The 25,919-nt window shown below is 43.0% G+C and overlaps 2 protein-coding genes across 4 annotated transcripts in view; one reads left to right on the plus strand and one right to left on the minus strand.

Annotated features, from left to right (window-relative positions):
• Positions 1-5,549, plus strand: part of DHRS7B (dehydrogenase/reductase 7B) — a 67,908-nt gene extending 62,359 nt beyond the window's left edge. For both annotated transcript variants that reach the window (XM_043985507.1, XM_043985514.1), the window contains exon 7: positions 3,884-5,549. In XM_043985507.1, the coding sequence (XP_043841442.1) occupies positions 3,884-4,089 (206 nt within the window). In that variant the 3' untranslated portion in view covers positions 4,090-5,549. The remainder of the gene's footprint in view (positions 1-3,883) is intronic.
• Positions 5,550-10,161: 4,612 nt separating this feature from the next.
• Positions 10,162-25,669, minus strand: LOC122741767 (transmembrane protein 11, mitochondrial). 2 transcript variants are annotated; one of them, XM_043985533.1, is made up of 3 exons: positions 25,197-25,317; positions 22,552-22,712; positions 10,162-11,755 (listed from the first exon to the last, which is right to left on the minus strand). In XM_043985533.1, exons 2-3 carry the CDS (start codon positions 22,611-22,613, stop codon positions 11,239-11,241), a joined length of 579 nt encoding a protein of 192 aa, XP_043841468.1. In that variant the 5' UTR covers positions 22,614-22,712; positions 25,197-25,317; the 3' UTR covers positions 10,162-11,238. The 2 variants fall into 2 exon arrangements, with proteins under 2 accessions (XP_043841468.1, XP_043841458.1); XM_043985523.1 differs by lacking the exon at positions 22,552-22,712 and having other exon boundaries at positions 10,164-11,755; positions 25,197-25,669.
• Positions 25,670-25,919: the final 250 nt, after the last annotated feature.

Consider the following 25,919-nt stretch of genomic DNA (forward strand, 5'->3'; position numbering starts at 1 on the left):
GGCCTAGGCCATAGCCCTTATATACCACAGGGATTCAGTAAAAGGCTTAGGAAGATGGGGCAGCTAGGTGGCGCAGTGGATAAAGCACTGGCCCTGGATTCAGGAATACCTGAGTTCAAATCCGGCCTCAGGCACTTGACACTTACTAGCTGTGTGACCCTGGGCAAGTCACTTAACCCCCATAGCGCCCTCCCACCCCCAAAAAAAAGGCTTAGGAAAATTGAAAGGGAAAGCTGCCCAGCCGTTTTTATTTTCAGATTTCCAAAGGAGATTCCCAAGCACTACTTCTTAACTAACTCTCAGATCCATAGGGATCACTGCCATTGCTAAACAAAGCACTTGATATACATGGTCTCACATGACTGATTCATTCAGCAACCATTGATTTAATAAACATCTGCCTTGGAGTAATTGTTTTAAAATTCAAGAAATCTTAAGAGAAATGGATTTCTGTCCTCTAGCAAAAGATATTCAGGAGAAGCTCACACAGCCACTGGGTCACTGAAGAACCAATTAATGACCTGGAGATGTGTAGCCTGGAAAAGAAAAGCATGGGCAGACTGCATCACCATCTTCAAGTATTGGAAGGCCTGTCCTAGAGAAGGGATTAAAGTGGGTCAGCTTAACTCTAGAGGCCAGAGCTAGGAGCAGGGGGAACAAGTTCAAGGTGTACTTCTAGGCTTGGTATAAGGTCCAACTTCTTAACAATTAAAACTTTCCATGTGAGGAGTGGGCTGTCTCAGGGGATAAGAGAAGTGAAGTAGTGAGGTTGGTGATATTCCCCTACCTACCCCCTGCAGAGCCTGGAGTAAGGGGGAACCAGAGTTCAGATATGGCCTCAGGCCCTTCCTAACAGTGTGACTCTGGGCAATTCACTGAACTTTTGTTTGCCTCAGTTTCCTCATCTATAAAATGGGGATGATAATAGCACCTGCCTCCCAAGTTTATTGTGAGACCAATTGAGAGAATAATTGTAACACGTTTAGCAGTACCTGATGCCACATAGTAAGTACTATATTATTATAAGATAACCCCTAGACTCCCTGCCTAGTCAAAAGATCTTCATGGGAAGGCTGGGATAATTGCTTGTCTTGGATATTTGGGGAGGGGGAAGAGGCAGTGAGAGTTGAAGTGTGGGAGTGCTGTCCTTGCCCAGGTCTAAGGAGGCCCAGATGGCGTCCAAAGGTCCCTTCCAGTTCTGAGATTCTGTGTATGACTCTGAAGGACACTTTGCTAGATGATGAAGACATAGACAAAAATGAAAAACAATGCCTGCCCTTGGTGAACTGATGTTCTACCCAATGCCAGATAATTGGAGAAAGAGAGAACTAAAAACTATAACCAAATAATTGGAGGAAGAGAACTATAACCAAAAATAGGTCTCTCAGGAGACGCTTACTGTAGAAGGCAGCCCATGAGCAGAGCCTTTAGGAGAAGGAGGGTTTCTAAGCAATGGAATTAAGGAGGAGTGAATAGACTGTGCAAAGTCCTGGAGGTGGGAAATGGAATACCAAGTTCAAGGAACAGCTCGTAGGTTGGTCTGGCTGGAATATAGAACATGTGAAGGGAAGTGATATGAACTGTCCAGAAAACGAGGCTGGGGCCAGATTGTACAGAGATTTAAATGTCACCCTGAGGAGCCTTGTACCTTATCTCAGACCCAGTAGGGAGCCACTGACAATTCTTGTGTAAGGGGAATAACAGCAAAATCTGTACCTTAGGAAGATTATTTTGCTACCTGTGTTGGGGATGCTTTGGTGAGGAAAGAGGCCCAAAGAAAGGAGAACAATTAAGAAGTTGTTGCCATAGTCTCTAAGAGACATGACGAAGGTTTTTACTGAATGTGAAGAGGTGGAACGAAGGGGGTGGAGAGCAGAGATGCGGTGGAGGAGGCATCACCAAGGGTGATGAGAGGCAGGGCGTGAGAAAGGTGAGAGCTTAGGGTGACTCCAGGGTTTCAAACCTGGGGCACTGGAAGGAGGGGGCAAGATAATAGGTTCATTTTAGACACATGAAGTTCGAGGTGACTATTAAACAAGTCCAATAGATGGAGATGTCCCTCGGGCAGTTTGTGATGGGGAGCTAGAGCTTGGGAGAATTGAGGCTGGATGGGGTGACTTGAGGCATCTGCAGCCTCTAGGCAGTTGGCAGTTCTTAGTTAAGCAGCCTCCTTGCTTCTTCACAAGCCTTGTTTGCACTTTGCGCCCTCACTGGAGGCAAAGTACAGCTGGCCATTACCTAATATGACCATTTCTCAGCTAGGCTTTGATGAATTTCACTTCTCTTAATCCTTCAACATAAGTCTTATCCTCCCCCACCCCCTTTTGCTCTTCTGTTGTCCATAGCCATTCATCTTTTGATGTAGAGTATACAACAGAACTTATCATGGTAAAGTTCTGAGTATAAGATAATAATTATCACCATTCTACCATAATACAAAAAAGAATCAGTCATGTGAATTCAGACATTTCCAAAATACTTGCTTTAAGAAGTATGAATCGGGGCAGCTAGGTGGCACAGTGGATAGAGCACTGGCCCTGAATTCAGGAGGACCTGAGTTCAAATCCAGCCTCAGACACTTGACACTAGCTGTGTGACCTTGGGCATGTCATTTAACCCCAATTGCCTTACCCCCCCCAAAAAAAGTATGAATCAAAAACAAAACAAAAAACCCAACAAGAAGTATGAACAAAAATGTTGCCAGCCTTATATTGTAATATTTATAGAGTGTGCATCATTAGATCAGGTTGATATGCAGTTGAGCTTAATACTGTCTATGAAAAATGAAAGCCTACTTGATTTGACTCCCACCCAGTATCCTACTGCCTTTCAAAATCACTAGTCTTTGTCACGAGTCGTAATCAGCTTGTTTTCCATGATGACCTTCTATCTTTTTAAGGTATACTTGTCTATAGTCAGTCTTTCCCTATCTTAGATTAGAGCAAATTGTTTTTTTTTTTTCTTTTGAGGGTTAAGTGACTTGCCTAGGGTCACACAGCTAGTAAATGTCAAGTGTCTGAGGCCAGATTTGAACTCAGGTCCTCCTGAATCCATGGCCAGTGCTTTATCTCCCAGGGTGTTGGTCATACCTCTCTAGATGGTTTCTGCTGTAAACCCCAATAAACATGCTTTTTCTTTCATCATTCATGCCAATGATGAAAACATTAGATGGCAATAACCTCTGTGGAAGATTCTTCGCTTTCTTGAGACTGAATATATTTCATTCTAATACCTAGAACACAGTAGGGCTTTTATAATAGGCAGCTAGGATAGAGCATGGGGCCTGCAGTCAAGAAGACCTAAGGTCAAATGTAACCTCAGGCACTTACCTAAGTTTCTTCACCTCAGTTTCCTTATCTGTAAAATGAGGATAGTAACACCTATTTCACAAAGCTGTTGTGAGAATCAAATGAGATAATACTTGTAAAGTGCTTAGCACAGTGCCTGGCACATAGTAAGCTCTATATAAATGGTAGCTATTATTAATAAATTGATAAATCAAAGTACAACCAACCTGCTGAGGTTACATCTTTTCAACCAGTTGGAGCCTTTCTTGGATTATTGTATAGGATAGTCTGGTGAACATCTGAACCTTTTTTGTTTTAAAGTAAGAAAAGAAAGATTGTACAACATTTGTTCTGGAAGGAATCTTGTGATTTGTCCAATGTCACAAACATAAGTGGAACCGTTACTCAGTGGTGAAACCATAGACCAAATACAGATGAGCAAAACATCAGTAAACTCTTATGTTGGGATGTTGACCTGCTACAGAAGAGTAGGAGGCACAAGTAGCTTCTTTATAGGCAAATTTAACCAGCTGGTTTTTCTTTCTTCACATTCCCTTAAAGCTTTATGTACTAGGATTTCTGACTTTATTTTTTAGTTATGGACAAGACCACGGCCAGTGGCAGAAGTCCTGCAGAGGTGGCTCAAGCAGTTCTCACAGCTGTGGGGAAGAAGAAGAAGGAAGTGATGGTGGCAGACCTGCTGCCTTGTTTGGCCATCTCCCTGAGAACTCTTTCTCCTCGGCTCTTCTTCTATATCATGGCAATGAGAGCCAAAAAGGAAAGGAAAGCAAAGGACTGTTAGTCTTCCTTCAGAGAGGGTTCATTCAAGACTGAGCATATGCTGCCTGATCTTGGTTTGGTAGTGGTATGTGCAACAGCTGAACTAATGGAAACATTAATTAAAAGGTCTAACCAGGGGGAAGGTGGTGGAGCTGTTTGCTGCAGGTCACCGGGTAGCCTCTTGTAGCAGGGAAAAGGAACTGAGGAAATTATGCTGAACTCACCAGGGAAAAGGACGAAATTTCTGTATCCCAGAAACATGCATGTCTTTAATTATGAAAGAAATGAATGCTACCAGCCAGAGTCTGATAGGCACGACATGTAGGTGATGGAGAAACCACATCTCCTGGCACTTCCAGGTTGCCGGTTCTGCTCTCTACTGTCAATCAGTACAATCCTTGAAGTCAGGAGGAATATCAGGACATCTGTTCCAGTGGTTTGACCAGCCTTAGCTTATCAAAAATCACTTGGCCTGTGAATCTTCAGCATAAAACTCATTCCTAATCCTTCCTGCAAGGCTCTGTACACTTGAAAAACTAATTCTTCTCTCTGTTCCATAGAATTATTCAACTACTTTTGGTCCTGACCTATGAATTCTGGTGTGTATGGAACTCTACATGTGGAGATTCCTTCCACCGATCAGGCAACTTATTCTTAGGAAGTTGCCATGGGTGCTGAGAAGTTTAAGTAACTTACTTGTCCATGGTTACAGTCCATGTATATCAGAAGCAGGACTAGAACTCAGGTCTTCTGACTCCATGGTCAGCTATGGTCCTCAACATTCTGCTGCCTCTCATTCAAAACGTTAGCAGTGTCTCAGCATTTAACCTCTCTGGCATGCTGACCCTGGTCTTGGAAACTTCTGATATATCCTAGATTTGATTGAAATTGGATTTTGAGAAATGCCAGATTCTTCCACGTGATACCATAATAAATGTAAGGTGGCAAGTTTATTGCTGTAGCCTCAGTTGAGTATTAGCTACTAGATCTGGCAATGCATAGCTCAGCTATGGTTCAAAAGCAAGAATTCAGAAATACCGTCAGGCAAGGGAGTGAATCCTAAAGCGAGTGATATCTGGTTCTTTGGAGGATACATTGAGCAACTTGTTAGCTCTCTAACTTCCAAGATCTGAGCCAAAACACCTTCCTTATTGAACATAAGCAGGTCAGATTCTGTTCTGAGGCTTAAGAAACCATTTCTATCTAGACGACTTCTTTCTTTGGTGGGTCCAATGGAGATTTCCCTAATGTCCTGATATATATGCCACAGATCTAGCCACCACTGAGTATTTGTCCTGTGGCTACCCCAGAAGTAAAATTAGCCACATGCCATGGGGTAAGGGCTTATTACATAGTTATAATTCCTGGGAAGAAGAACTTGGGTTGGGTTTGGTTTGGTTTTTCTACCTCCCCCAACCAAAGGTGTACTGGACATTCCAGGGATTCTTGGTTGTGCTATGGAAGCAGATAAGTGGGAAGTGGTTCTCTTCCTACCCCAAAATACTCGCAGACACTTGAACTTGCTGTCCTTTTAGGCCCTTATCATAAGAGAGACACCTTTTCCAGTTTTCTTTTCATCAGGGAATGGAACTGGCCGTAAGTGAAACAAACCAAGACAGTAATCAGTAAGGCAGAGACCTAGATTCTTGCCTGACCCCAATTCTGAACACAACAAAAATTTCCTGTCATTCTTTCCTCTCACTAGTGATGAATGAATGTGACCATCTTGTTACATTGTAACATTGTATCCTTCCCTTTCAGTGAATATCCAAAACAAAAAGCACAGCTCTACCTTGTATGTCTGTGGTATTAAATAAGGACATTTACAAGTAGTGGATGGTGTTTTTTCTCATCAATGCTTAAAGCTCCATGCTCTGCTCGAATACTGAAGTTTTGTTTGCTTCTTTTTTTTTTTTTAAATCAAAGGACAGTGAAGAAAGTGTATGTTAATAAAGGTGGTTGTCTGGGAGTGTTTTAAGACAAGCTAGGACTATCTACAGACATTTATTGAAACAATGACCTTTGAGGGAAAGTTATGGGCATAGATGGATACATCAGAATAGCCCAGTAATCCATTACTCAAGTTTAATTTGAGATGGGTTTCCAAGCTTGTAACAATTCTTTCTGCCATACCTGAAAGCTGTGAACTCTCTCCTCCCCTCTTCCTCATCTCTGATCACTCAGATGCCTTCTGTCACCCGTCTTACATGAGGTCAGTATTCCTTACTTAATACTCACCACAAGTGATCCCATCCCATTCTGTCTTCTCTAATAGATTTCCTGTCTTTCTCACTCTTACCAAAATTGCTCTCTCCAGTTATCCTAATTGACAAATCCAGTGGCTTTTCCTCAATCCTTCATCTGTGACCTCTCTGCAGCCTTTGACACTGTTGATCACTTTCCTCGATATTCTTTTCTCTAGATTTTTGAGACACCCCTCTTCTGGTTCTCTTCCCATCCATCAGACAATTCCTCCATCTCTTTTGTTATTTCCTCCTGTGGATCAAGCCTTTGAATTGTAGGTGCCCCGCAGGGTTCTGTCCTGGACCCTCTCTCTTCTTCCACTCTACTGTACTTAGCATCTCTATTCTGATGATTCTCAAATCTGCTTTTCCTGCCCCAACCTCTACTTAGCCCTGAGCTCACATCCCCAGCTACCTTTCAGCCATCTCAAACTGGATACCAATCTTAGACTTAACATGTTCAAAACTGAACTCATCTTCTCCCTCCCCCACCCCTAACCCCACGCCCTCCCCTGCTCTTACCGTACCTATTTCTGCATCTCCCCTGTCCCTTAGGCTCACAACCTAGAAGTCATCCTTGACTCCTCACTATCTCCCAACCCCCATATCCAATCCATTGTCAAGGCCTGTCAATTTCCCCTTTGCAACATCTCTCAAATTAACACTGCCGTCAATCTAGTACAGGCTGGATTACTGCAATAGCCTGCCCCAAGTCTCCTCGCTCCAATCCATTCTCCATTAAGCCATTCAAGCTATTTCCTTAAATTAGTGCAGGTTCAATCATACCAACTCCCTGTTGACTCCAGGATCAGACTTCTTTTTGGCATTCAAAGCCTTTCACGAAAACCTATTCCCCTCCTACCTTTCTAGTCTTCTTACACCTTACTCCCCAGTGTACTGTGATGGAGTGATACTGGCCTGGCTGTTCAGGACCCACATTCCATCTCTCAGCTCTGGGTACTTTCAGATTGTTCCCCCCCCAGCCCCTACCCCAGAACACACTCTCACCTCATCGAGGAATACTGACTTCCCCGGTTTCCTTGAAGTCTCAACCAAAATCCTATTTTCTTCAAGTCTTTACCAAGCCCTCTTAATTCCAGTTCCTTCTCTTTGAAGCTTACTTTGCATACATTTGTTTGCATGTTGTCTTCCCCATTAGACTGTGAGCTCCTTATGGGCAGGGTACTGTCTTTTGCCTTCTTTTTGTATCCACAGCATCGAGCACGGTGGTTGGGCACATAGTGTAGGCCTTAATACTGAAATGTTCATGAAGAAAAAGCAGAGCCCAGACCTACTCAGTGGTTCTTTTCCAACAGACAAAGCCCTTTACTATTATCTTTAGGTTCTCTTGGACTTTTTTTTTTGTAAGCTCAGATGGGCAGCTGCCTATAAATGAATTTTCTGAATAATGATTCATCATTCAGATTCCACAAAGCTCATTAGTTCCACTGGAACTAATGGAATTGAATGGATTTTTTTCCTAATGAGCACTTGAAAACTTGCCAACAATAGAGAAGATTGATGTTACTTCTGTCTAACACAACAGAATGACTGACTCTTGACTCAGTCATCAAACCATCTTACTATTCTCTGGGTTATAAAACTTTTTTCTATCAATTTTCATAAAAAGTAGAACTTTTAGGGCAGCTAGATGGCGCAGTGGTTAAAGCACCGGCCCTGAATTCAGGAGTACCTGAGTTCAAATCCGGCCTCAGACACTTGACACTTACTGGCTGTGTGACCCTGGGCAAGTCACTTAACCCCCATTGCCTGCAAAAAAAAAAAAAAAAAAAAAAGTAGAACTTTTAAAAGCATAAGAATTTACAAACTAGAGGTGATGAATCAGATCAGTTTCCCATGTTTTCCTTTCCAACCCCTGGATTGCTTAAACTACTTATTTTCCTCCTCCAGCTATTTCCTCATCACCCTTTTCATTGACCCTCAACTTAGTAAACTCTTCATATAGAGCTGGTTACCCTAGGCTTCTGGAGCACAGAAAATTATGTTTATTAGCTATCGGGAACAATAAATGATGCCTAGCAAGTTTTCTTAACCAGCTGTAAGGTTACAGAGGACTTCTGAAACGGAAGTTGCTCCAGGTTGCGTGAAGGAAAAGGCCGTGTCTTGTCCTTCGTACCTAGTGTTATGGTCTTATATGATATGTTCAGCATATTCAGTTAATGTTTATTCACTGAATGAATGAGGAGATATGAAGCTGTGAAGTTGGAAAGTTTGCCAGGAACACTTGCAAGCTGGAATAGGTCCAGAGGAGGGTGACCAGGATGAGGAGACCGAGCACCATGCCACCCCAGATTTGGCTAAAGGAGCTAACAGCATTAGTCTGGAAAGAAGAGAACACTAGGAGGGGGGAGTAAAGGGATAGGGCATGATAGCTGTCTTCAAGTGTTTAAAGAGCTGTCATGTGAAAGACGGATTAGATTTGTTTTGCTTGGCCCCAGAAGATAGGAGGAGGAGCAATGAGTAGAAGTCCCAGAGAGGAAAATTTCTGCTCAGTGTGAGGAGAGGAAAAAAAAAAAGTGCCACGTGCTGCCTCAGGAGATAATGGATTTTCCTCCCATTGATGGAACGTCCACTCATTCTGAGATGTTAAAAAGTCTGTTGGCTAAGGCTCAGGTTAGATCAGATGAACCCTAAAGGTCCCTTCCTACTCAGACTCTAGGTAACTGATTTACATGCATAAAGTAGAAAGGTATTCATTTTTCTCAAAACACCAAAGGATAAAACTAGATCAATCCATGTCAGTAACTCACATGGGTAATCTTCAGTTGATTTGTACTTAGAACAAATTATTTATTCTGTGTCTTAGTTTTCTCATTAGTAGAAAGGACATTTGCACAATTTATTAATAAGGTCATTTTGAGGCTTAAATGTAATCATATATAGATGTTTTCTGATTCATTTCCCCCCCCAAAATACAAAAATCCCCACTTAAGACTTATATTACCTTGAGGCAGCTAGGTGGCACAGTGGATAGAGCACCGGCCCTGGAGTCAGGAGGACCTGAGTTCAAACCCAGCCTCAGACACTTAACACTTCCTAGCTGTGTGACCCTGGGCAAGTCACTTAACCCCACTTGCCTCACTAAAAAAAAAAAAAAAAAAAGACTTATATTACCTTGATCAAAACTACCACTGGGATTGGCATATTTTAGTTTTTCCATGCCCCATCTCTAGAAATAAAAAATTAGCACTACAAACAAGGAAATATCAAAAAAAAAAAAAACCTCCTTAATGGGGATATGATAAAATGGTTGGTTAACCCTCATATTAGGGAGTGGAATTTGCTACAGTCTAGTATAGCAGATGCCAGGACAAGGTGTTTTCAAGTTTCCTTATCAACAAGGTCTACTACTTATGTAGACACCAAGGACTAAAACTTCCTGTCTTGTTAACAAAAGTGATAATTCAGTCTACTTTGGCTACAGAAAATGTAAATAAGATGGTGTTTCAGAATGTGGGTTATTCTCTTAACAAAACAAACCTTGTTAAATGCTGCTTGGGAAGTAGTGATAAAACAAGTCTACCTGTTTACACAGTTTCTATTTCAAGGGTAAAGAGCTTCTGCCTCACACCTCCTCAGCTGGCAACAGTGATCTTCCATTGCTCAAGTGAAGGCCTATCTGCTTCAAGCCACCACACCACCTGAAATTTGATTTGCAGGCAGAACATTTCCAAACAGGGCAAGTGGCTCCCTTCCCAAGTCAGGGCCTATTACATAAACATTTGTCATTCAAGCAAAACAGGATTTCCAAGTAGGTAACAAGCTTCTCGATACCTGAGAGATAATCATTACAACAGGATTTCAATGAGCTCTGCAGAATCAGGTAGGCATTTATTGGGGATCACTTTCCCTGTGGCCAGTTACCTGCAAAAATTTACTGTTAAAATTCAAAATCTAAAAGATCCCCCAACATCATTTTGCCACCCACACCGTGACTCGCCAAGTGGAATGTGAATGGTTTGGGCATTCAGTTCTAGAGATAGGACTTCCTGGCAATTTTAAAACCTTAAATCTAAACCACAAGTGAATCTGGCAGTCTAGCAACTGGCCACCCAGAGAGAGAGAATAGATAAATAACTGGACAGATGAGAAGAGAAATCTTACAACAGTTGTTAGCTAGGGCAGGAGTTTCTAATCTTTTCAGGAGATTTCGTTCACATTTCCTGGAAGTCTTGAGATCACTACAGAGTAAAGTAGGATGTCAAGTCCATAGCACTTTGCTGTCAAGTTTAGTGCCCCTCTTCTCCTCCCCAGAACAAAGTGGAGCCACAGAGTGACCAAGTAAAGTTTTGTATTCTACTGGGGGGGGGGGGGGCGGGACCCTTGGTTGATTATGGTCACCCCATTCCAATGGGTTTCAACAGTGGTGCAGAAGGCACCTCATGAACAACAAACTTCTAAGATTCATGTTAAATACAAACAAAACCACAACTTGTCCCTCAGATCAACCTTAAGCCACCATCCTAAAGGTGATCCTTAAAAACAGGTACATATAAAGGCATGGAGAGAAAAACACTTGAAATGCTCATTATTTTAATGGTCAATAGCTTCTGGCTGGCTCTGGATGGTACAGTTAAACAATATACTTGAAAGATTCCCCCCTCCCCCAAAAAAGCATTTCACACCCCCCTTGATATCGTTTGCTTCCATCAACATTCCACTGCTCAATCAGACTTCCACAGCCTAGAACATGTCAAGTCACTGCAGATCCACATCTTAGTGTAATGAGCTGAAAATCCCTTGGTGTAGCAGTGATTTGTCTTACTCTGAAAAATAACAAATATTAAACCAAACACCTTCCCAGTCTCCACTGCATTTCAGAGGAAAAAAAATGTTACTGTGGAAATCTTAATACACTGTTGTCTTTTGTGGGTGTTTTTTCTCTTTCTCTCCCTTTTCTACTGAAATCATACAGCATAGAGCTCGTAAATCTTCTTTACACAGTACACCATGGCAGCAAGTGCTATTGTATTATGCAGTCTCTTTCTGTGCAGGTCATCCTTCCTCACCAGCACCACAGGAGTGGAGGAAGTGAGCGTATGCAGAGGCAGTCGGGAAAGTTTATAGGCATCATACTCCACTTGATACTTGCAGCAGGGGTCAAACTGCCAGGAGATTCCATAGAGGGTGCAACAGGCCATGCTCAGCACGCCGGCAGGCAGGGAGATGTAATGGGAATAATCTAAGGGAAGTGCCAACGGGGTGAAGAGGCAGGCACTGCCTGCCAGCACAGCTGTCTTGTGCAGGCAGTTCCCAACAGTGATCCATCGGGCAGTCTCATCGCCAATCCGGGTGGGCTCTATAACTATGTATTTGTATTGCGCCTCCAGAGCCTGTTCCAACTCATACTCAAACTGGTCTTGGGCATTCTCTCCATTGTAGATTTCATGAACGATATAACACTCTGTGGCAGACAAGGTTACCCTGTTGAGGAAAGATGAGACAATTAATAAACAAAGAACCTGGTTTGCTTAATTTCAACAATGCCAGCTTTGAAGTAGGGTTTTGGGAGGGTGAGGTTCAGTTTAAATGTGAAAAGATCCAACATCTTCAACAAGCCTCCAGGGATACTCTAGAAAGAACTTAATTTAGAATCATGCATATAAAGGGCACCCTAAAGTCTAGGAAAAGTTCCTAATGCAACATACCAGGTCTAGTTAAAAAGTGGGGTTCAGTTAAAAAGCTAGGGGAAGGGACAGAATGGGAAAATCACCTTTTAACACACTAAAAAAAAGTGCACAAAATTAAGTTTACTATTATTTAAGTTATTACCCGGAGAAGAGAGAGACTTCAATGTCGAAGACAATACACACTGATAAAAGGTAGTGTATAACACCCTGCCCTCAGCGTGCTCAAAGGAAGTTATCTTTGTCTAAGAACAAAGGGTACAACAGTACAATGTAGTCTTTAGTGATTGAGCACAAAGCAGCCTGTGGCATAGATGTCAGAGACCAAATTGCTAAAAGTCCTCAAAAGCTATGGGTAACAACAGCCCTACTGTCTCCTTTCATCCACTGCCCAAATACCTGCTCAATAGTTTCAGAGATGTTAAACATGGCTTGTTACTAATGAGAATAGCAGAACCTTATGGATACCCATAAAGGTAATTACTACAATTTTCATCTTGTGTTTCAGTTTTAAAACTGCTTCTCTTGCAGAACTACAAACTTCTTCCTGGAGACAGACTAACTTGAATGTTCTGGTCTCTTGACTTCATGTATGTCCGAATGGAGGGAAAAAGAATAAATTTTTTGAAGTCTTATGAAATCAGAAAAAGCTTCACTAAGGTTATTAATAAAGAAAAAATAGCTGATGTTGATATAAGCACTTTATGGTTTACAAAACATTTTGCAGGGGGCAGCTAGGTGGCACAGTGGATAGAGCACCGACCCTGGAGTCAGGAGGACCCGAGTTCAAATCCAGCCTCAGACACTTGACATTTACTAGCTGTGTGACCCCTCATTGTCCCCCCTCCAAAAAAACAAAAACAAAAAACATTTTGTAAATCTCACTTGATAACTGCAACAACCCTTTGAGGTCGGTGCTTATTATCACCAACCCTGTTATGGATGCAGAAACTGAAGCTGAAATTATAGGACCATCTGAGGGAGAAGTCAAACTCATGTCTCTTCATGACTACAAGTCCAACACTAATTTAGAAAGTTCTTCCCACAGCTTGAGCAAAAAGCTGCTTCTTTATAATTTCTACTCATTGGTCCTAGCACTTCAAAACAGAAGCCACAAAGACTAAATCAACAGATTTCCCATGACAGCCCTCAAACCAGATGTCATATCCTGTACCTTCTCTACCTCCTCCAAAATGGGTTAAACTGTCCTCAGGAACATCATCTCAAATTCAGATCACATGATTTCCAAAACTGAACATAGTGTGGAAGGTGTGATCTGATCAACATTGAGGACAGTGATATTACCACCTTTCTTATTCTGGGAACTACACTTAGATTTAAACAGTACAAGGCTACATTAAGCTTTTCTAAGAGGTAAACCAACTGAGCCCTGGTCTGTTTAACACAAACACTTCCCCCATTCAGGATTTGTACTTAATTTGATTTCATTTATTGTTTCAGCTCAATTATTCCAGCACAAAGACCTTTTAAGGTCTTGTTTCTATTAACCACTATATTCACTATTTCTCAGTTTTTTATTACTACCTCTCCAAATTTGATGAGCCTACTTTCATTGGTAGACAAAAATGCTGGCTACAGATCAGCACTGAAACAAGCAACTTAAGACATCTGACTACAGTGATACCAATCCATCATTCAATCCAACATTCTTTGGGTCTAGCTGCTCAATTTCATAAATGAGCTTAACTAGGCTGCTACTCTAACCCTGCCCTCATTTCTCCATCTTGTCCATAAGACTACCATGAGCGAATGTGTCAAACACCTTGCAGAAACAAGACATGCTATTTACAAGTTTTTCTGATGCACCAGTCTACAGACCCTTCTCAAGGAAGGAGAGAGGCTGAGGCTGTACTACAAAGTTTCTAGTGATCACTATTTTCTACATGCTAATACTGATCTCTTAGCTAAGCTGGCTAAAAGAGATACCATCCTGAACCACAAATAAAAGGTCATTTGAAATATATCCCTTAAACTATGCCAAAAGTTCTAGATTAAAAGCTACTCATTTTCCTAATTAGCTATGTGGCGACAGATATGACTCAAAATTTATAAGTTTGCTATTTAGTTTAAAATATATTTTGTTTTTACACTGTCCACATTCCCCCCTGAATATCTTCCCACCTACCCTTTTCCAGAGAGCCATCCCTTATTACAAAGAATCTGGTCTGCTATTTAGTTCCCTAAAAACCAGTTCATTTAAGTGAATTCTTTCCCCCCATCATCAATAAGAAAGCAATTATAGTCTAATGTTACACAGGGTATGTAAACTGAAATCAGTACAAAGAAAAAGGGCAGGTACTTGTGATTTCAAATGTTACTCTCAGGTTAAATCAACTTTTAAAAAGCATTTTAAAGCAGAAATTAGCCTGAGGCAATTTAGTTTTAGTCTACTTACAAGTTAATTAGGTAAACAACTGATTAGCTCTCCCACATGCTCACATTAGAATGAAAAGTAGTTATTAATGGACTGATAACTGCTCCTAAAAGCGTCCTAAGAGATAAAGCTGTCGCAGGATGTAAACTCTGTTAGACAGGGTAGGAGAGGAAGAGGTACAGAGCTGGCACACTACAATAAGCAGCAGCAGGTTTGAGTTGATTTCAGTGTGTATAAGAGCCTAGAAATAAATAACCCTTTTATCCCAGGGAATGAAACTGTTAATTAATTTTGGCTAAAATAAGGCTAGTCCATTCTAATTAAATTGTGTGCTAGAATTCAATTTTGTATACTCTAAAGGTGGCAATCATGGGAATTAACCAGGTGGTAGACTAACTGCTGTGCTTTGAGGACAAATTAGTTCCCTAAAGGCAGTTGGGGTACATAAATATGATCGGTTGTTAAAATGCTTCCAACTACGGGTTGCCAAAACAGCTTGTCCACAGTGCAGAAATAGCAGAGTCTAAATCTATCATTATCAGTTCTTTCTTGAGGGGGAAATGAATAGTTATAAGAAACAGGTAGAAACCTTGAATAGAATTTTGCATTAATAGGTCTTAATTCTTTAGAGAAGTGTATGAAAACTAAGTTCATGGGAATCTCAAAACCTAGACATTTTCTCTGGATTTTCAAATGCAGTCAAAAATCCATGACTCATAGTGAGAGGAAGATAGAGAAAAGAAATCGAAAAGGTAAGAGTATTTTATAAAGAGAGAAGTTGCTTCAAATTTAGTTATGTGACCTCCTTAAGAATATGAATCAAATGACACTCAAAGTCCTGGGAATTCCATGATTTAAAGGTTGAGAATCAAGAACTAGGGGGCAGCTACGTGGTGAAGTAGATAAAGCACTGGCCCTGGATTCAGGAGGACCTGAGTTCAAATCTGGCCTCAGACACTTTACACTTATTAGCTGTGTGACCCTGGGCAAGTCATTTAACTCACTGCCCTGCAAAAAAAGAGAGAGAGAATCAAGAACTCCCTGTTCATGCAAAGAAACAAATGTCTCAAATACAGGTTTAAGATATTGGGGGGAGGGGGGGGGTAGCTAGGTGGTGCAGTGGATAAACCACTGGCCCTGGATTCAGAAGGACCTCAGACACTTGACACTTCTTACTAGCTGAGTGACCTTGGGCAAGTCACTTAACCCTCATTGCCCCAATCCCTGCCCCCCCCCAAATGTTCTGGCTACCTCAACTCCTCCAAATGAAGAAATCTGCTTCTTCCCGAGGCAGGAGTTAACTGTTTTTTTGTGGAAGTGGACCCCTTTGGAGGTCTAGTGAAGTCTATAAATGCCTCAGAATTGTGTTCTTAAAATGCATAAAATTTTTTAAATGGAAACCCAATTACATAGAATGAAATAGTTATCAAAATTAACAAAACAAAACTCATGGACACCAGGTTAAGAACCCCTACCTTAAAGTGTGACTCTTGACAGCTGTTGTGAAGCTAAAGAGAAAAACACTGTTTACTTAAGACTACAGATCAAAACCACGGTACCTGAGAAGTTATTTCTCTTGCAAACCACACATCATTGGGCAGTCAAATCTTCAGCCCAATCCTATTTTTCCAATTCTGAATGCCCTGCCATTCTATTCTACTCCTGGTGAACACTCTACACCTCCCTCCATAGCTTCAGGTGCAACAACCACTTTTCTGTCTTAATATGGGGAAGTGAAATAAAAGATACTGACTCAAAATTTTCCCTGGGCACAACATGTGAAAAAAAGCCAGGGAGAAGCAAACAAGCTAATGTTTTCAATTTTAGTTCCTTTGAAAAACTAGTTATTTAAAATTAAGGTTATTGCTGAAATTGATGAAATAGCTAATAATAGGCATCAGTTGCTTTGAAATTATAAAAGGGGGCAGCTAGATGGCGCAGTGGATAGTGCACCGGCCCTGAAGTCAGGAGGACCTGAGTTCAAATCTGGCCTCAGACAAGTGTCTTTACTGGCTGTGTGACCCTGGGCAAGTCACTTAACCCCAATTGCCTCACAAAAAAAAAAAAGAAAGAAATTATAAAAGCTTTCCATCCCAGGACAATCTTCTCCCTAAACTATCATGCAGTTTATGGCAGCTTTTTAAATCCGGATACCTCTTTTTATCAGGAGATAATTTACATTCCATACATGAAAATGAGATTTGTGTAGCCCTTGGTATTCTGGTTACGGGCAAATAAAAATTACCAGAGAAGGTAAATCCAATGTGTGTGTGTGTAAGTAAATTCTATTTAGTGTATTTCAAGACAAATAGAAGCTGTATCTGGTCATCATGCTTTCTTCCCGAGTCCCTCAAAAGCATTAGGGGATCTACTGCTAAGAAAACAGATCACTGTTTGCCTCCAAATAAAACATGGGCCATATAAAATGTGCCAAAGCATCAACAGTGCAGTTTTAAAAGGGAACTTGAAAAAATAAAAAATGAACTTGAGATATTCTCAAAATAAAAGGTCACAGAATCTCAGAGGTGGAAGAAGTCACAAAACCACTGATGACAAGTCCACCCCAAAATCTAAAGGAGGAGCACACTACCTCCCAAGGGCAGCGTATTCCACTTGGATTTCTACAATTTAAGGACATTTCCTCTTCAATCGGGTCTAAATTTACCTCTTTTAAACTTCTACCCATTGTCCTACTTCTGCTTTCTGAGAATACCACCACAAATTAAGCCTAATAATCCCCTCTTTGACCTGACTGCCTTTCAAGTACTTGAAGACAGGTGGCGCAGTACATAAAACACAGGCCCTAGATTCAGGAGGTCCTGAGTTCAAATCCAGCTCAAACACTGAGTGACCCTGGGCAAATCACTTAAGCCTCACTGCACCACAAAAACAAAAACAAAAAACAAAACAAAAATAAAGTACTTAAAGACAGCAGCCCCCCCACCCCCATCTTTTCTCAAGGTTAATCATCATTAAATTCTGCAACCAATTTAAACATGCTATGGTCTCAAGGCCCTCGGTCATCCTGGTTGTCTTCCTTTGGATGTGTCTCTAGCTTATGGAGGTGTCTACTTGAAAAGAAAAAACCTTCCAAGTCAAGGAAGGTGCAGCTCAGCAGAGGAAGCCACCCAACAAATGGCACCCACAGCTCGATGGTGAACAATATAACAGCAGAAAGGTGCTCCAGGAGGACTGGGCATAAGCAGCAGGGCTTAGGCCATGACAGGCAATCACAGCACCACCTGGGGACCTGAAAAGAGCTGTCCAATCATACCTGCTGAGAATTAACCTAGACCTGCCTGGGAAGGAAGAGATTTCACATGCTGCCTCTACAGAGATGTACTACCCCAAATCTCCTTCCGCCAGTCCACAAACAGGCATCCTGTATTTGTTGCCAGACTCCTAACGCCCTCCAGATAACCAAGTTCCTCAACTGATTCTACAGTTTGATACACAAGCTCTTCCGTCCACAGGGCCTTGTATCTCTTGGCTTTCTAGGCCACATTCCCCTCACCTCTGCCTTATCTACCTTCAGACACAAATCATATCACAGCTCCTCCAAATTGGAGGCTTCTAGATCCCAATAACTGTTATTTGGGGGGGGGGGGCCAGGGCAATGAGGGTCAAGTGACTTGCCCAGGGTCACACAGCTGGTGTCAAGTGTCTGAGGCTGAATTTGAACTCAGGTCCTTCTGAATCCAGGGCTGGTGCTTTATCTACTGCGCCACCTAGCTGTCCCCCAATAACTGTTTTGCATTGCTTTGCCTACACTCAGTATTTGCTTCCATGAGTCTACCATGCTGCATCCCCTGCCCCTCCCCCCTCCTAGGAGTCCTTGAGGGCCGACTGCTCTATCTTTGTCTCTGGGACCCAGTCTCCTTCCTAGGAGTAGGCCTTGTTCGGTGACTACTGGCTTTACAATCAACATATTAAAACCAAAGAGAACAAATAATCTTCTGTCAGAACTCATTTAGATCAGAGCAGATAGTGCATGTAACCACCCATTAAGCCCACATTTTTAAAATTCTCTGCCACTATGAACATGGATCATTAGGGTTGTAAGATCAAGATCAAGCTGCCAAGATCAAGCTGCTTGTTGGTTCAGCTTTGAACTGCTGATACTGATTTTTCATCCTGGTTTAGTTAAGAAATGAAATCGTTCCATTGCTCCACTGAGGAAGCTATTTCTAATTTCTAGCCATCACCCAACACTGTAGTACTTAATACTCTAAAACTCACACAATCTAAATGAATCACTACACAAAATCAAGACATAGTTAAAACATTACTTTACACTGTCCAAGTCCCACTGGCCAACTTCCTCCCAAACTAATCACTGGTTTGGATTAAAACGTGTTGGCATGCAATAAGCATGTCTTGGTTCTAGAAAGTGACAAATAAAAAGCTTGTATCTTTGGGGGGTTTAGGCTTCTCTGACAAATCCAACTATAACAGTTTAGATGATATTATCAAATGATTTTCACTGCAGGCATTAAATGTGTATTAAGAATCAAGCTGGGACAGCTAGGTGGCGCAGTGGATAGAGCACCGGCCCTGGAGTCAGGAGTACCTGAGTTCAAATCAGGCCTCAGACACTTAACACTTACTAGCTGTGTGACCCTGGGCAAGTCACTTAACCCCAATTGCCTCACTAAAAAAAAAAAAAAAAAAAAAAGAATCAACCTGGGGCAGCTAGGTGGCACAATGGATAGAGCACTGGCCCTGGATTCAGGAGGACCTGAGTTCAAATCCAGCCTCAGCCACTTGACACTTACTAGCTGTGTGACCCTGGGCAAGTCACTTAACCCCCATTGTCCCACTCCAACCCCCAAAAAAAGAATCAACCTGAGGGGCAGCTAGGTGGCACAGTGGATAAAGCACCATCCCTGGATTCAGGAGGACCGGAGTTCAAATTCAGCCTCCGACACTTGACACTAGCTGTGTGACCCTGGGCAGGTCACTTAACCCCCACTGCCCCGCAAAAACAAAACAAATAAACATCAACATGAACTAAAATACATAATAACCACTCTCGTGCCCACTCTACCCCCAATTTTCAGTTCTTAGTAACAACCATCCACCATAAGTACAGATGTGGAAATGTCCATTAACATGAAACTAAATACCTGTCAAGAACCTTGGCCGGCCTTCACCATTTGACCTCAAATCAACCAAAATCACGGTCTGGGGTAAACTACCCACTCTAGTCAGGTCTGTTATCTGTCATTTCACCCCTAAAGACTTTTACCTTTGCACAGGCCTTCACACATCTGGGGAAAGCCTCCCTGCTCCTCCATGATGCCTTTTAAAACTGAATTCTATCCTCTTCCATATAGTTTTTATGGACAAAACAAAGCTGGACACTCAGTTCAATTCATTTCTGCTACTGTTACTCTATGTTAAATTCTTAATTTTCTCCCTTACTGGTAGAAGTGAGGATGGGAGTAATTTACATGTGCACACACAAACAGCTTTCTAATACTTTGTAGAGTTCCTAACAATAGCTGGTTAAATTCTGAAATGCTTTTGCATTTCCTGAACACTAAGTGTAGTTAGTAACTATGAGTTCAATTTAAATAATAGCAGTTCAGTAGCTTAGAATTGGGCTGAAAGCAATGCCAACTTGGAAATGAAAATTTCCCCAAGGTAACCTACAATGTAATTTATATAAAGTTAAGGGAGAGATGCCTATAGATTTAGACCTGAATTTCTTTGCGCACAAGTTTTCTTTTGTGGCACATGATTTATTTGTCCAATTCATCTCCTCTCTTAACTGTAACCTTTAGGGCACAAAGCTGTATGTTTTCCCCCACCCAGTAAACTCCCGACAGACTCAACCCACCCAAGCAAATAAAACTCAAGTGTTTGCAACATCTACTACATAAAATGAAATATGCCTATGTGAATAAAACATTACTGAGAGCAGCATTGCTACCGATTTGCATCCTGAAAAATTAGAGACCAAGAGTCTCACACGGAAAACTGTTCCCTTTGTGGCAAAGAACAAACCAACGATCAAAGTATTCCTACTTTATGTACTACAAAATTAAAGACCAGCAAAGCAGTAAGTTGTGTGGTATAAAGCCCAAGATATTAACAATTCAAATTTTGCTAGCAACTGTTACATTACTCCAAATATCCCAACCTTCCACCCTTTAAAGGAAACAAGGGTACAGGAAAATATCTTCCCGTTCTTTCCATTGGCAACTGCTGTGACCAAAACATGCATGGCAACTTACATGCTACTGAAACATGAGCAGATGTTGGGAAATGAAGGGGCCTGGGAGGAGGGAATATAAGAGTGCTGTACATTGGTAATATTCCAGACAACTCCAAGCTCTGGTAGCTCTGGAGAGGGACTATAAGTTCCCAAGAACTGGGGACTATGGTTTCCTTTGGGTATAACCTTTCCCCTTTGGGTACATATAGACTTAATTAATGTTAAGGTGTCACAAATAAATCTCTGCTGCCTAAAGGCAATAATGTCACACATCATTGGTGAAACTGGAAAGGAGACACATGAATTTATTTAATCACCAGAACACCTCCTGAAAGGGGAGGTTCCAGTTCCACCCATCTTTTTCCTTTACTCATTTTTCTATTTTTAAGTATTTCAGTTTGTTGAATGAAGAATGCCTTCATATAAGCTGGTTATAAACTATGTTAAGCTTGACTACTAAAGTCCAGGTTCTTCACATCTTTAATTTTCAGCTTCCTGAACCTCAAAAGGCAATTAGCTGATCATTACCATTTGAGAAATGTCTGATTACACATAAACACATAAAAAAGCATTATGATTTTGTGATTAGATACTGGGACAGTTAATGCACTCACAAGAAACAAGAAATATTTTACAATACGCAGCAGTTTGTCAGAATGAATTAAGATGGGGACAGCTAGGTGACAGCGGATAAAGCACTGGCCTTGTATTCAGGCGGACCTGAGTTCAAATCCAGCCCCACTTGACAGTTACTAGCTGTGTGACCCTGGGCAAGTCACTTAACCCTCACTGCCCCCCCCCCAAAAGAATGAATTAAGATAAAATTTTCAGTAAGGCACCTCAATTCCAACCTTGAACCATAATGAACCCAAGCATACCCTAATTGACACATCCAACTCCAGGAATCAATACAGCAACTGGGTGCCTACTTCAGTGAAGTAAGAATCTATCCTTTGTTTGGTTTGCTAAGCAAAAAACACGGAACTTTTCAGACATCTAAAGGCTTGGGGATTTAATCCTCTATAGTCATGAACAAAAAATACACTTGGTGGTCTTTTCCAAATCAGTCATGGAAAAAAGTCCTGCCACAAAGCCACTTATAAAAGTTCAAGAGTCTCTCTGAAGAGATGCCAGGCTAGAGATCTCAAAAGTGCCTTCCAGCTTTAAAATCCACAAATCTAAAATGAAAGGTGCCAGTCAGGACAGAAGTCCACTAACAAAGGAGCATGAGCCAACTTTCCTGGAACCTGCCAATGTGGTCTTGTTCTTCAAGTCCCTCAACTTAGTGGCCAACATATTTAACATGGTTAGTAACCCCAAACTACCATTTCACCATCAAAATCCAAGTCAAATCAAAGCTAGTTTTGAGTCTGTGGACTCCACTGAGGAGGAAATCAAGTTCCAGCTAAATAAGGTGTGATTCAGCAAGACTTAAAAGTAGTCTCATCCAAATCCTTGCTTCCTAAAGGATGCTTCGATAACATGGAATCCTAAGGCAGTGGACAGTGTACACTGGGAGAGGTTTCTGTTTGTTCAAATCTGGCCTCAGACACTTGACATTTACTAGCTGTGTGACCCTGGACAAGTCACTTAACTCTCATTGCCCTGCCCCCGCCCCCAATAATATATAAAAAGAGGCACCTCTGGCTTAGTAAATGACTTTAATCCTGGAAAAATAAAAATTGAAACCACCCTGGAGCCCCATTTACCTACAAATCTGTGATACTGCTGGCCTTTGAAGGCTCATTCTAAGTAGTGACTGCAATAGCAGCCAAAAAGAAGAGGGTACAAAGCAAATCCATTTTCAGTCAACTATAAAGAAGGAACCCCAAACAAATGACTATACTCACATTCAAACCACCACTGATGGAAGCAAACTCTTAAGGTCCCTGCGTAAGTCTAAGCAGCAAACATAGGGAGAGCAGAGCTGTGGTCTGTTCCAAGTTGGCCCATGTATTATTGCAGAACACACAGATACCTGCACTGTTCTGTCCTAGGTGTGCAAGTTTGTCTCACAGACTCCGACGGAACAAGTGGCATTCTGTTTGGCGCTCTTGCAGCCAGTGTGCTGAATTTTAGACAAGAATTCAGGTCACAGCTCAGAGTCTGCTGTTCTTCATTATAAACATGGCTGAATCCCTAGATTTAATGGAATATGTAAGAACGAATTATTAAGAGTCCTGCTAGAATGAAGAACAAAGCAACATGCAAACAGCTATCATTTCACTATTTCCACCCATCTGTTACCCTCCCTATCAAAGTAAATCCAGAATCCACAGACATTGGCAAGGTGGCTTAAATAGCTTCTCTTGGGTATGCCACAAGACTCTCTAATGGTGATACATATATGGAAAACCTAGCCCTTCCGTCATAAGGCAGTGTTTGCAACTACTCGTTATTTCATTAGGTTTTCCCAGTCTCTATTTCCCACACACTAGACAATGCTTCTTCAGAATTCTACCAGAAACCATATGCTAGTCAGGAAAATGCAGCAAGTGGTCTTAAAAGTGAATGAGATTTAAAGCTGAGATTTTCATTAGTGCAAACTGGACATGGAACAAAGTCATTTAAAAGGGCCAGAAATAGTCTACTTTAGTCATAAGACCCAATAACATGCAGTCATTATAATTTATGGTGGTGTGTAATCAATTAATCTACCCTGCCTTTAGAGAGCAGTCTTCCCACCGGCTGGCCAGGCAAGATCTGTAGGTGTGCCACAGAAAGCAGCTGACAAGCTAGATCTAGATGGCAGTGTTGTTTCCACCTCCTGCTTCTTGAGTGGGAGGTGGATCTTTAGGGAAGCTGAGATCTGGTGAGCTACTACCCAAACAAAACCTAGCTAAAAAAGTTTACAAGGAAAACAAATAGGTAACCTTCAGCCAAAACAAGTCATATTGGGGGAAGGAGAAAGACAACTCCATGAAACGAGAAAATCAGATGCCCTGTTTCTAGGAAGCAAACGTTCTTCTGTTACAACTGTTACAAATGAGCCATTGGTTTGAATGGGTTCTTTCCTAGATTCTTGACTTAGTTATTCAAAAGCACAAATCATTCTCTGCTGCATTTTGTGGATACTTCCAGGGATCAGTCAAAGGTTTAAAAAAAATCCTAACAATGTCATAGGAAGATGGAACACAGCATCCCAACTCGGCATTTTCTATCACCTGCATACATTGACTGAGGGTGTATATTTTTCTTCATTGATTCCTTTAAGTTTTCTAAACCAATGCATATAAAACAAGTACAGGAAATCTGAATATTTCTAATACCATCTGAAAACTTATCAAAATAGCTCTTTGACTTAGCCTCTTACTACTACCCCTAAAGAATGTCAAAACAGCAACATAACACCGCCCCGCCCCCATCCCATTCCAGTGAAGAGGGAACAAAAAAGAAAGCACCATGACATTTAAGACTTAATACTGAGTCTTCCCCCTCTCCACCGTGTTCTTTCTTCAATGTAACTTTAATTTAAAGCAACCCAAGTACATATCTCCTCTCCTGTACTGATCGACTGTTACCCCAATCAGGATAGCAGACTGCCGGAAACACGTTTCTTTTGTTTAAACACACACACACACACACACACACAAGTGACTAAAAAGTTTAGACAGTTTCCCCGAAGCCATTCAGTACTGAATTAACCCAGCACCAAGAGCAGGAAAGGTCTTTCCGAATCCATTCCTACTAAGAGAGGGGTTTCTAGAGCCAAAAATCAGTTTCCACCCCATCTCGAATGACAGACAACTCGGCCACCGAAAAAAGGAAACGCATTTCTGCCTGCCGACCCGAGCCCCTGGAGGGTAGGAAAAGGTCACTTGGAAGGACTGATCCGAAGAGCGACCTAGCCAAGTCCTAAGAAGCCTCGGCCAGGACGGGGGCCAGTGTGGGGGTGGGGGCGGCGGGCACCTCTGTCCTCGCGAGTTCCACATCTGGAAAGGGTTAAGGCCTGGCCCGGTAAACGTGCACGCTCGCACTGACCTTCCCGCGGTTGACCTGCTTCTGTCACTGGTTCCTCTCCTCCGGCCTCCCCACCCCCAAACGAACAGACCCACATGCGCACTCACACACGCGCGAACGCACACTCAAACACGCACGCCCCTCGCCAAACGCCCCCCTCCGTGCCCCACGTGGGGGATGGGCGAGAGGCGGTGGAGGGGGGCAGCGTATGGATACACGCGGGTGCTGTGGCTCCGACCCTCGGGGGCCCAGGTGGGACCCCGGCGCCCGTCCCCTGGAGCTTTGCCCCCGGGTCCTCCCCTCACGATCCGGGCCCTCAGCGGCCCGGACTTGGGCCACACTTCCCTCCAGCGCCTCCTACCCCGCCCCGCCGCGGCGGCGCACCCTGGAGCCCCGGGAGGTGCTGGAGGCCGGCGCCCGCAGCTTGGCTCCCCGCCCCTCCCCCCCCCCCTCGGCTTCTCTCCTCGAGCCCGGATTCCAGGCGCCCCTCAGCAGGCAGGCAGGGGGACAGAGCGGGCGGGGGGGAAGGAGGAGCCCAACGAACTGAGTGAAGGGCGGGAGAAGAGGCCAGCGCCGAGGCCACCGCAGTACCGCTTGGTTCCCTTTGGCTTCCCACGCCTTCCGCCACCGGCCCAGGGGGAACCTTGGCTCCCCCAAGCTCACCTCTCTCGGGCACTGCCGCCACTGCTGCCCGGACCAAGGCGCCTCCTTCCCCAAGCAGCCATCTTGGAGACACTCCGTTCGCAAATGTCTCCGCCAAGGCGGCCGAGGGAATTCGGGAGGACTGAAGGGAAATGTAGTCCGGCCCTCGGCACCGGGATAGCCCCGGGTGCGGAAGCCTGGTTCAAGCGAGAACTACAACACCCAAGGTGCATCGCGCCATCTCTCCAAGCGGCCTGAGCTCTGATGACTGGGAAACGTAGTCTCGACCCTAAGGGAGGAGGACTAAAAGAAAGTAAAAGCGTCTTCTACGCTACATTGTTTGCTAAACTCGTCCCTTCTCTAGGTGAGACTCCCAAGGAGTTCAGATGCAAAGGTTCAGCAAATACTAGCATGCCACTGGCCCCGAGAAGGAGAAGCCGGAGGGACACGAGGAGAGAGCCTCTAAGTCCCAGAATGCCGTTGGGGAGGCGTTCCTCCTTCCCCGCCCCCCTCGGTCTCCCGCCTCTCCCGCTTCCACGCTGCAGCCAAGGCGCCTTCTCCGGACTGGGCCTGGCAGCAGTTTATAGCGGCGGACTCTCACCAACGAGCGCCCCGCCCCTTCCTGTTTCTTCCCTTCCCGGGGCGCCTCCGCGGAAGGCCTGACCTCCCAGTCGCCCCCTCCCCCTGAGGCGAGCCAAGCGGGCCCAGCCGGAGAGAGGCTCTGTCCTTCACGGGCGCCTTTAC

Source organism: Dromiciops gliroides, chromosome 1 (assembly GCF_019393635.1).
Source record: "Dromiciops gliroides isolate mDroGli1 chromosome 1, mDroGli1.pri, whole genome shotgun sequence".
Lineage (NCBI taxonomy): Eukaryota > Metazoa > Chordata > Mammalia > Microbiotheria > Microbiotheriidae > Dromiciops > Dromiciops gliroides.